This window comes from Entamoeba invadens, assembly GCF_000330505.1.
Source record: "Entamoeba invadens IP1 unplaced genomic scaffold scaff_1105074725225, whole genome shotgun sequence".
Taxonomy (NCBI): Eukaryota; Evosea; order Mastigamoebida; family Endamoebidae; genus Entamoeba; species Entamoeba invadens.
Window position 1 is genome coordinate 82,534 of NW_004443552.1, and position 12,506 is coordinate 95,039.

Sequence of the window (12,506 nt, forward strand, 5' to 3'; positions counted from 1 at the left end):
TCCACAATTTATCTATTTTATATTGAACTATACATCCCCCATTTTTTAGAACACAAAATCGAACATTAACACTATTTGAAAGGCCTTTAACTTTTGTGACAGCCAAGAAATCTCGGCCAAAAACCATAGAGAAATTTCTCTTGTTGTTTTGTTCTTAGCGTCGTGTGTTATTCGTGTGATGAATTTTTGGAGTCAATAAATAGGTAGAGAATAACTAAGAAATCCAAAGATGGCATTTCTGGATACATTAAGGTACTTGACAAAGTCAAAGGAAGAAAAACTGGTTGCTAAACTGACGAGTAACAAAGACACTGTAGATAATGCCGAGGAGACGAACGAATTGCTCGAACTCTATCAAAACCCGTTTTCTAGTCGATTGATAGTGACCGCTATATACGATCGCATAAAAGAGTCTGCCCTTAGAGAGTCTGGGTATAGCAAACTCTTGATAGTGATCTACAGAATCTTCACCGAAGACGACTCTAAACTCTTTTTAGAAACACTAAGAGGAACATCAAACGTCTTTTACAAGAACGTCCCCAAGTGCGGTTTAATACGAACGCCACAGACAATTTTGACAGAGACTTTGGCTAAGATGCTGGACTGGTATTCTCTTTTGTACTCCAATTATAATATGCTTATCACCGAAGACACTCATTTACCGGAATTGGTCTATCCAAAGAGAAGATATATAGTTCTGGAAACTACTAAGAAACTTATAGAAGCGTTTGTGGACTTCCAAACTGTCAATTGGGGGTCACCAAAGAATTTTGGGAACTCTTTGAATTACCAACTGACGGATGTGTTACTGAAAATGTATGCGACGGTGTTCTATCAACTTGAAAAGTACATTGCAACAATCGTTCAAAGCATTTTCTTGTTCATGGGAGACGATCTTAAAACTATTGTTTCACTCCTCCAAACATTCGACACAATGGCATCGACTTTTTTTAATGTGATGAAAACAAAGGAAATTCTTAATCGCTTTGTGGACATCCCAAAAACTCTTCTTACGCGACACGACCAATTAATCACTTTATTACTCAACAGATCCGCTTCTCCAAGTTTCGGGAAAAACAGGCAGTTTGGCGAAATAGCTGGCATTGTCATGGACTTGAAAAAGGAGATGAAAACAAGTGAACTTGAACTCTCAAAGTTTGCTCAACGGCAATTGACTACACTCATTTCGTCGAAGTCCAACTCGCGAAGTTCTTCAATTGGTCAGACACTCACACCTAAAGATGTGATGCCAACGTACACAAGACCATCTTCAAGTAAACCTTACAGACAAGTCACTCCAATGTCCGCATTACAGAACCAAAAGGTGTTTCTTGCTAGTCCACGAAACCCAACTCCAATGGAAAGAAAAGACATCTTTGTACCTTCAGAACTCACAAAACCAAAAGCGGTCCGAGGTGTACCACTTAGTACTTATTTCGATGATGATGAATAAAAAATTATAATTACTAAGAGTCATCCTATCATTTCATTCTATTCATTATTGAGTTTATTATTATAGAATTGTTATTAAGTTTGATAAAATAATTCTTCAATTGTATATAATATAATTATATATAATCATTTAAATAGTATTGTAACTACCTTATGAAAAACTTCGTCTTTTGCAAGGTTTTTTTATATATAATTTTTAATAAATCGAAACTATTTTAATAATTTAAAAAAAATAATTATAATGGTACAGTAGGAGAAATGAACTAGGATCATTAGAACAATTAGGGCAACTTTAGTAAAAAATGTGAAACGGTAAAAAAATACATTTTTGGGACAAAACCCTTAATCGACAATAACATTATTTTAATAACATTATTTAAATAACAAAAATTCAAATAACATTTTATCAAAAACAATATTCATAAAAGAAAATACCAATAACAAAATCCAAATAACAAAAAATACAACAATTTGTTTAAATTTTAAGAAGATGCCTTTTTCTCGTCGATCATCACCTCTTATCCCAAGCCGCAGCAGATGTTGATTGTTTTAACTGGGTTTTAAAACCCAGTTATAGACACCTCTCATAGTAATACTACTCGAGAGGTCTTGTATCACTCTGGTTGTTGCTTTCTATTTTGTTAATGGGTACGAACGAATTAATAAAACAGATACGAATGAAACAAACAGTATGAAATAAATTGATTTTTTCCATTTTTTCTTTAAATGATTATAATTTTTAATTAATCACTCATTAACCCTGAATATATAATAAAGCTATCCAAAACTATTAAGATTATAAATATAAATAAATATATTTATTTATATTTAAATAAATTATTTTTTTTAAAATAACATTTAAAAACAAAAAATGTAATAACATTTTAAACTGTTTGGAAATAAAACATGAACAATTTGGTATTACAACATAAAATTATTATATAAAGTGACTTCCCCAAGGTGTGCAAGTTAAAATTTTTAGTCTTTTTTACAGGGAAAGGGCGTGCAAGACTAAATTATAGTTCAAAAACATTTTATTAAAAAATGTTATTCGTTTCCAAATTGTTTCAAAAAACACACAACCCTTTGGTGCTTGAATTAATAAACTACAAAAAGCAAATTAAATTATAAAAATTGGGTAATGGTTTGTCTATGTGTTTAATGTAAAAACTGTTTTGTTTCAAGACGTGAATAAATGTCGATGTCTCTTGTGTCAGCGTAATTTAAAGCGACAAGAAGAAGTATGATAAACATTATGTTTTTTTCTGTGCCATTTTATAGCAAACAATAACAAATAGTCTGTTTAATAGGTGCAGTTCATTGTTACAAATCGATGTGTACTGTTGTCCAGAACTGGTCCTTCGATAATTTCCATTGGGTCGCTTTCCCGAAATTGTTGCTTAATTAATTGTATTCGAAGTGTGAAAGTTAAAAATTGCAACGTCACAAGGTGTGCAAGTTAAAGTATAATTTAGTAATAACTTCGAAATTATAATTAATAATTAAACTAAAAATAATCTTTTTTTTTCAAAATTTCAAAAAATTAATGATTCTATTTTTTTAATAAAAAAATTATAAATGAACTATACCTTAACTTGCACACCCTTAAACTAACTTGCACACCTTGGGAAGTCACTTTAGTGCCATATTGGATAACGTAAACATGTAAAGTGGTTCATTTTCATCATAGGTTGTCAAAATATTTTCATAAAATAACAATAATTCACCACCTCAATATTTGTTACCATAAACACTGGACTGTTGAATACCATTTTCATGAATCCAAAGTTTAAGATATGATAAAGAAATAATCTTAATTCACAAGTAAATTATTTTACTTGTTGATTGCTACTTGGAAAAGACTTTCCCATATAAAAAAACATTTTCTATAAACAAGGTTTTTAACACTAATTATAATAGAAAATGTTCAAATTTCATATTTTTACAAATCTGTATTTCCCGTAATTTAACAGTGTTTTGGCGCAATGAAATATAGAGAGAAAAAAACAAAAATGTTGAAAAAAAGAAAAATGAAATTAGTTTAAATTGATTGGACAATTTTGTAAAGTTTCAGTTTTTTTCAAAGGGTTAAAATGATTGGTCGTTTCAAATTTGTGCACATTTATTACAACGGGAAGAAGACCTAATCATTAGGAGTTTTTACTAAAGGTTCGGATTCATTTCTAAAGTACCGGGTCCATTTTCCCTACTGTAATATTTGAATCCAGAGTATTGAACAATAAAGTGGTTTATTTTAATTATATTTTACTTATAACCATCTGCTAAAGGCATATTATAAATAGAATTATATTTATAATATGCCTTTAGTAGATTAGATAATAATTATAATAGATATAATATAATTAATTAATATCTCATTTCCAAAAAGAGAAGAATAAAAGAGAGAATTATATAAGGTATTGTGAAGAAGAATGAGTGTGATGTCATCGCGAGAAATAGCGGACTTCTTCAACCAGACGTATCGGAGCAAATTTAAAGATATCGACTTTGCAAAACCATCCGCAACCACTGCAAGAAGAGTGTTTAACATCTTGGTGAGCTCTGTTTGCAAAATCAAGAAGACTGCGAAGAATAATCGGGCGCTGTATACACGAGTATTGACAAGAACAATGTTTGCGTTGGGGTTTAAAGACTTTGATGCACTGAATGACATTGCTTTTGTGGACAAGACGCGATTCATTCAGATGTGTTGTGCCATCGTCGACTACCTGAAAGAGGCTGAGAAGTTTAAAGAGGAGAAAAAGCAGATCTTAGCGGATTTGAGGAATACTCAGAGTGATGTGGAGAGTAAAGAAAAGACTTTGAAAGAACAGAAAGAGGAGGTCGAACGACTGACTTCTTTACAAGCAGCGCAACAACCAATTGTCGACAAATACAACGGGAGTATCATTGCGTTGACAGAGAAGGTCACTAATGTGAAGAAAGAGAAATACAGTGTGGAAGAAACAACAACACAAACACTCGAGAGTATCTCGCAATGCGCAAAAGACACTGCGGCGACGGTGGAGAATATCAAGAAGTGTGACGAGTATATCACCTTTGCCCAGAAGGTGATCGAAGCAACAAACAATTTGAATAAGATCAACGGAGAAATCTGTGCACAAACAAATCAGGCGGGGAGGTTACAAAGCGAGTTGGAGCGAACAAAAGAGGAGAAGACGTTAACAGAGGCGAACAACCAAATGTATATCTTGTGTGAGGGAGTTCTTCGACAATGCGAGAATGTGTATCAGCGACACGTTGCCGCTTCGCAAAGTGCAGAAACAAAGGGTACCACTTTGAAGGAGACTCAAAGAACGTTTGACAAAGCAATCGAGACACAAAAGGACATCAAAAGAAAAAGAGACACAGCTGAGAGTGAGTGCTTGAAAACAGAGGAAATGGCAAAAGAAGTGATAACAAATGGAGGCGCAGAAGAGAGGAGATACACCAACGAGAATGAGTCGGTTCAAAAATTGACACTTCAAGTCGAAAGTGATATCAAGTCGTTCACAGAAAAGATCCAACAACTCAAAGATCTTTGTGTTGATGAAGAACAACAGATCAATTTACTTAAAGTCACACATATTAGAATATGCAAAACAGTGTCTGATAAAGTGTTGGAACTCAAGAATTTGGGGTCTTCTGCTAAAACGAAAGACACGCCACAACTGCCAAAATCGGTGTTTTAAAGGAAGTTGTATGTTCAAATGAACAGATTCTGTTACAGAAGTGAATGAATGTGTTGTCTAGTCTCTTTATAATAATTTAATAATTATTTTGTTACTAGTGAATAGTTCTGGAAAGTATACTATAAATTAATTATAATTAAACTATATATATAGAAGAGCACATACTTGAACACAGAGGTTTCCAAAATAATTATTGCCGAAAATGTGGTATTATAACGTACGAATTTATAAGAGAAAATGAACATTTTGGTTATAAAATGGTGACGTGGGTAATTAGCATTGTGATTTTGGAAACCTCTGCTTGAACACAAACCCAATGATAATACTAATCATATAGTAATAAATAAACTATTTTGAATCAATTTTAGAATCCGGAGTTGTACTTGAAGGATGGATTGGGAGAGGTGAAGGTGTTGTGATTGCATGATCCAAATCCATTGCCGTTTTTTCCTCATTTCCGATTTCTTCTTCCAGTTCGATTTTTGTTTCTTTGAGTTCGGTGTAGTTCTTTTCTTCACTTTTGTTGGCAGATTTTGTGAAACTGAGGGAGCGTGGTGTTAATAATATAAGAAAGGCGTTGAAGAGCCCGATACATGTGATGATATAGAAAGGAAGGTATTGGTTGATTGGATACGACAACCCATTTGTAAGCCCCCAAGATAACAATGGTGAGATCATTATAGGACCTAAGACTCGACCAAAAGACGCCATACTTTGAGCCACTCCATTTGCGGATCCCAACGAATCTTTATCTGCACCATTCACGATCAAAGTGAATATTGAACTGAATGAACATTGGGAGACTAAATTCCAACAAAAAGCATTGAGCGAGTAAAAGAGCCATTTCACGGGAACACTCGACCCATTCAACCCTTCAAGTGATGGGTACATTCCATAGAACAACGCCGTACAAAACGTCGTGAAGAAGTATCCGTAGCGAATTCCTAAGAGGTGTACTAATGGCTTATAACAAAACACTGTTGTAAAGAACCCCGCTACACTCGATATAGCAGAGAAGTAGCCAACTTCCTTTGTTGTCTGCCCAAACCCACCTTTGCCGACAGACGCTATCATTAATAACGGGAAGATGGTCATATATGTCGTGTGGCCAAACCCCAACAAAAAGTACTCAAACGAGCAAAACAAGCTCCACAAGTTCGATTTTCTAAAAAAGTGGAACATCCCAGTAAACGTGTTTTTGAGCGAGTTGAGGATCGAGTAGAACTTATTCGACTGCACCGCATGCTCGTCGACTTTTCTTTCGTTTTCAAGTAAATAGAAATACGCGAGAGAAAGTCCAAAGAACCCCAAAAAGGTGACGACCAGTTGTGGTAACAAAGCGGGAAACAAGGAAAAAAAGTGAGACGAGCCAAAAAGGGACGGGTAGAGTCTGACGGGGTTATACAACACACCACCCATAAAGTTACCAAAAACAGCCCCGACAGACCATGTCAGCCCTATGAAGTTGAATGTTTGCGTTCTGTTGGAGTCATCAGTCAATTCTCCCATATATGACTTGATCACTCCGACGTTACCATTTAAAAACCCGTTCAAAAGTCGGATTGAGATGGCATAGTAATAGTTCGTACAGAACCCAAACAAAACGTTACATATTGCAATACCAAAAGTCCCACCTAGAAGTATCGGCCGTCTTCCAAAATTGTCGGAGAGCGAACCGATGAAAAACGAACTCAGAAATTGCGCAATGGAAAAGGAGGAGACTAACCACCCACTATATTTCCCAGATTCATTGGTCGTTGAAGCCATCCCCATGTCTACTATTAAATACCCAACATACGAATTTATGATGGTTTGCGACATCGCCTCAATAAGAAGCATCAAGAGCAAAGGTAACAATTTGCGCTTTGGAAAGTTCTTTGGGAAGAAGTTGACGAAAAACCCGTGTACGACCGTCTTCACTGACGTGAAACATTTTGTGAGAAACATGTTGAAATGGAATGAAAGTTGAAACCCTTGTTTGATTTATTGTCTCTTAATTTTATTCAGTTGTATGATAGGGATTTATACGTATGGTTTAGGGAAAATAAGAGTATTGAATTAAAGAAATCAATTGAACAAGCTAATTTCCTTGAGGTATTCGATGTAAATCGCGACACGGTAAAAGATTCGATTTAGTCGATACTTTTTGTGTTCATTGTCGAGAAGACATTTTTTGGTGTAAAAATTTGGAGATAAGTAGTTCACATTCAACATCTGAATATATAACCTACATGTAAGGAATGGTGTACTTTGTTAGTGAGATTGAAATAAACGTAAACAATAATTTGTATGACTTTTGTTGCATCAGAATGAATTTATTATTACAACCAAATAACGTATAACTGTTACAACACATTTAACATGCAATATGGAAAAGAGCCAATAAATCAAATAGATCATAATTTATCGAGTTGATAAATCATTGAAACGCTGTATTTAGAGTAGTACACTATTATTTTAAACACATCCAACTTGGTATTTTAATACTGCATTGATGAAAAAATCGAAACGATTTGATGTGAGATACATTCATAAGGCAAATCATTATAATGTAGCTGTTTTAAAGTATCAGGCTTATTAAGCATAAAAATATAAACAATATAATTAAAATGAAAAACCGGTAAGTAACGTACAGGTAAAACAAACGGCCGAATGATTTTCATTTTTGCTGTTTTAATAAGTAAATTATTAACGCCACTTGAGCGAAAAGACATTTCTGTTATAATAACCGAATAAAAATATATTGTATTTCCCCGGCATTTAAGAAAATCATTTTGAAAATGAAACAATCTGTTGAAATATTTAAAAAAGTCGGTTTGAAAATTTTCTGAACCAAATGCAATTGCACCCCCACTTTTCATTCACAAAAAGAGTCATCCGTGTGTGAAAATAAATCCACCAACTTTTCAATAATAGAAAAAAATAAAAAGGTGTTTTTTCTAACTCCTTGTTTTCAACTTAATTTATTTCGTCATAAATCTTCTTATTGTTAACAAGTGTTCATCAAATAATTTTGATTACTCAATCAATCAATTGAAAATAAATGTTTATAGCCATTTGGCATTCTTTTGCAAAACTTGAATGTATTCTTAATGAAACAATTATAAAACAAAGCACCAAGGAGTTACATTTCTTAATCCAAAAAAATATCTACAGTCTGTCTTTTAACGTTATCTGGTCTCAAACGTTATCTGGTGCCTTTTGGATCATAAAAATGGGAATAATTCGGGAAGCAGTCCCAAAAACCCATCCCAATTGTTTCGGGTTTTTTCACGTTTTACCTAATGCCCGATGTTTAGACAAAAATGAATCTATTTTTTGTCCACCAGATAACGTTTGAGACCAGATAACGTTAAAAGACTGACTCTATTGTTGTTACTAACGATGATGAATAATTTTACAGAATGTACCAAATTTGAACCAGAAAAAGCATTTTATACTTTTCTAAAGCTTATTAAACTGTTGATACAATCAGAGTTAATTACAAGAAGGGTAGTTACCAAACATTACCTCCAGTGACTATTTCATAAGTGCTTTTCTTTGAAACAGAGAAGCAGGACAACTTTCGGTTTACTGCAAGCACTTTATACCTATTTCTAATTGAGCGTGCTGTGCGTCCTTCCAAGTTCTTCGCGATTTTACTCCACTTGTTTCCAAGTAAATAAAATCCGTTATAAATGGCGTCGTCTTCTTTTCTCGAGAATGGTCGTTTGTCGATAGAAGGACTGATGTGATTGACATATCTTTCACGACACTGTTTTCTCGAACGTGTGCCGACCAATTTAGCTATTTCTACCCATTGTTTAGTCCCTAAAGATTTGACTGCGCTCAACAGACGAAGATCTTCATCTTCTTTCCAAGGGAATCCGGTCTTCCTTTGGCGCTTACCCTTTTCGATGTCTGAGATGTGGGATGTTTCGATGATGACACTCGAGGACTCGGTCTGCATGATGAAAGGCAGTTTTCAGCGGCTTTTATAGTTTTGAAAAACCAGTGTTTTACACTCCATTGCAACTTCTTCGTTTTTCTAAATGGAATAAATTAATTGGCCAATAAGATCTTGTTAGTTTGCGGTTCTATTCACAACCTTTTCAACTCTTTTTCAAGCTGGTTTTTCAAAAGGTATCAATCAGTCGATATTGAAAATAATTCCAATTCATATATAACAATCGTCTGATTTAGAGAAGATTTGGGGTTAAAAATTGTGCCAGGCAACCCCTATTGTGTTAAATAATGATTGGATTGTCGCATATAACTCAATGAATGTGGCATTTTTGAATAGTGGTCGGCATAGTCTTGTTTTGTCTTCAAGACAAAAATAAATGAAATCAAATAAAACAATGCAACACCTTGTTTTCCCCATTATTTCGTAGTTATCGGGCTGACAACTGATCACCTTAAAAACCGGAACGCCAACAAAAACGCCGAATTGAAGAAGAGGAAAATAGTAGAGGCCTTTGGAGCGTCCAAAAAGTATTCATCGAACAAAGGTGCACAGAAGTTTTTTATTGTTACGGAATTGAAAAGGGTTACGATAATAAAGTAAATATTCCAATAGTTGGGGTATTTTCAAATAAGAACAAACCTTGTTTTAATTTTGGATTCGCGTGAAAAAGGTTTGAAAAGTCTCGAACTTGCCAAAAAACTTGACAAAAATTCACGATGAAGGCTCGATGATGAATTCATATTTTGGCAACAATTAAATATCAAAAACGTTTTTATTTTTTTAATTTAACGTACTATGTGGCAAATTATATGTCTATTTTATCTAGAAAATCGTTGAGTAAATATATCAACTGACCAATGTGCCATTGTTTTGTTGTAGGGAACTACTTAAGTTCCACTTTTTATACTATATATTGTTAATTGTTTTTCTATAAAAAATTATGCGAAAAACATGAAGACATTAAGGGTTTGCAATTTGAGAGAGCAAGCATTGTTACCGAATTGGTTTCAAATAGTTTCCCAATAATAAATGAAACTATTATAATTTTAATATTTGGAAAAGCATTTTAAATAATCGACGCTTATTTGGTTAGTGCCCGATAATTGAATTTTGAATACCATGTAGTTTGAACAAAGGTTCAATCTTTTTACGCACAAAGTATTGATAATAATCGAATTATAATAATAGTATATTTAATTATAAAAGTTACTATAAGAGTGAATAAGAAACAATTATTTGAAGCGTTGAAATCAATTAAATGGCAATTTGATACTCTAAGAGAAAGGTCAGTGTACGTGGCTTTGTATTGACTCTAAAATACAGGAAATGGGTTTAATAAACATCTGAATCAATTTGTTGTCTTTTAGCCTGGAAGCCCAAACTGAAAAAAACCAACAAGTCTGAATAATTCGACAGGCTGAAAAACAACTGAATTCGTTTTTGTCGGAGATTGTACAACAAAAAGTCAAAAGAATTATCACCAACTCTATAAATACAAAAACATTATGGAAACCATTTACAAAATGCGAAAATTGAATTGAACTTAAATTTTTGTTAAGATATCTTGATATTTTAAGTTTTTAAAAGAAAATTCCAATCTTTTTATACTGTATGAAAAACACACATTTTGTATTTAATAAATCGCACGATTTAATTAAGAGTTATCTTTGTTTTTAAAGTAATGTGCCTTGAAGTTACATAACACTACTCATTAAATGTTGTGTATTTCAACGTTTTTGTAGCATAGTTGAATTTGATAAAGAAATATAGAATATAATCTTTAAATTTATTGTTGCTCAAAGTCAATCTTTTATTATATTGATAATTTGTTTCAATTAAAAAAATAAAAATTAAATTAAATTTTAAAAGAATCTATTCTCATTACGAAAAGATTTGAATGTGTGTTTGATTTAAGATATCTGGACATAATATAAAGATATAATTTACATCAGTTTTACATTACAGTTAACGGAAAAAGTGGGATGCTGAGAAAAAGGGGAATTCTAATCTTAATATTCATTTATTTAATTATTAATAATAATAAATAATTAATATTAATTTATTTTGGTTTTTTCATTTTATTAATTTTTTTATTTATAATTTATATTAAAATTAATAGTAATTTTATTATTATTCAATTAAAATTAACCAATAGTTACGAGCATCAGCCTTTATCTAGCATCCCCATATTTCCTTTTACTGTAGTGGAAAAAACCTGTCGTGAAAACCAAAAAATATAATAAATTAATGGTATTTAACTATAAAATATAGTAAAATATTCGATTTATTGCTTTTATTTGATTGGTTAAAAAAAGATAATTAAAAATAATTAGGCAATAACAAATAACAAATTCTATAAAAATAATTTTATTATTACAAAATTATAGATCTATCCCAGTCACGACAGGTTTTTCCACAAGTGTAATGTTTAATTTTGTTTAATTATATTTTATTATTTATTTTAAAAATTCAACAAAGAAATTCACACCTTTTAAATGAATAAAATAAACTATAATTTAGTTTGAATAAACCTTTTTTTTATTTTTAAATTTCTATTATAGTTTTGATATAATAATGAGATTTGTTTTGAATTGAATTGAATAAAAAAAATAACAATTAATTAATAAAAAACAGAAATAATAATTTATTAAATAAAATATTAAATAATATTATTTATATAATTAAGTCTTACAACTTATCAATAAAAACTTTTTGATTTTTCAAAAAAATAATTTTGAATTTTAAAAGTACTAAACTATAATAAATAACAACATTTATAATAAAGTATAGTTGTATTTTTGTTTTCAATTTTCAATAAAAACAGACTACACCACCGTTTTATTATTGATATAAATAAAATTATAATTTTTAGTTTATTCATTATTATTTTTAAAGCTTAAAAAACTTGATGAGAAACAAAATATTAATTTTGTTTTTGTGGAGTTTTCTGGTTGGTAATGTCTAATTCAAACTGTTTGAACACTCATTTCTTTCACCTTAATATAATAATATAATTGATTCGAAATATCAACTAATGCCCACTTCCTATTCAACACTTCCTCTGCACAAAAAAGCTCTTCACACTCCATTTTTTTTGTGTTCGGCATTTTTTTTCTTGATAACAAACAAAAAAAAACGTCTGTTAACAATGGTTTAAAAAACTATAAATTTATGGTTTATAGTAATTCAAATATAAAATGCAATAGGAAACCATTCACACTGCAATTTCTCATTAGTCTGAAGTTTTGCCGTTTCATTCGAACGAACACCGAAAAAAAAAGAAACTCAAAAATCAAGATGAAAATTGTATGGCTATGGATTTCTCTTGTTTACTTGGTTTGTACTTCTTATGTGTATGTACTTATAAAATAACACTCCAGTTACTCGCTACTATTTTCATCTTTGTCATTTCGTTC

The 12,506-nt window shown here is 31.7% G+C and overlaps 4 protein-coding genes across 4 annotated transcripts; 2 read left to right on the plus strand and 2 right to left on the minus strand.

The window, feature by feature from the left end:
• Nucleotides 1–229: 229 nt before the first annotated feature.
• Nucleotides 230–1,453, plus strand: EIN_379790 (hypothetical protein; the record flags this gene model as incomplete). The annotated part of the gene is made up of 1 exon (XM_004258815.1): nt 230–1,453. One exon carries the CDS (start codon nt 230–232, stop codon nt 1,451–1,453), a length of 1,224 nt encoding a protein of 407 aa, XP_004258863.1.
• Nucleotides 1,454–3,884: 2,431 nt separating this feature from the next.
• EIN_379800 (hypothetical protein) lies at nt 3,885–5,144 on the plus strand (the record flags this gene model as incomplete). The annotated part of the gene is made up of 1 exon (XM_004258816.1): nt 3,885–5,144. One exon carries the CDS (start codon nt 3,885–3,887, stop codon nt 5,142–5,144), a length of 1,260 nt encoding a protein of 419 aa, XP_004258864.1.
• Nucleotides 5,145–5,492: 348 nt separating this feature from the next.
• Nucleotides 5,493–7,091, minus strand: EIN_379810 (hypothetical protein; the record flags this gene model as incomplete). The annotated part of the gene is made up of 1 exon (XM_004258817.1): nt 5,493–7,091. The coding sequence occupies one exon, from the start codon at nt 7,089–7,091 to the stop codon at nt 5,493–5,495; it is 1,599 nt and encodes a 532-aa protein (XP_004258865.1).
• A 1,549-nt stretch (nt 7,092–8,640) lies between these two features.
• Nucleotides 8,641–9,093, minus strand: EIN_379820 (trichome differentiation protein GL1, putative; the record flags this gene model as incomplete). The annotated part of the gene is made up of 1 exon (XM_004258818.1): nt 8,641–9,093. The coding sequence occupies one exon, from the start codon at nt 9,091–9,093 to the stop codon at nt 8,641–8,643; it is 453 nt and encodes a 150-aa protein (XP_004258866.1).
• Nucleotides 9,094–12,506: the final 3,413 nt, after the last annotated feature.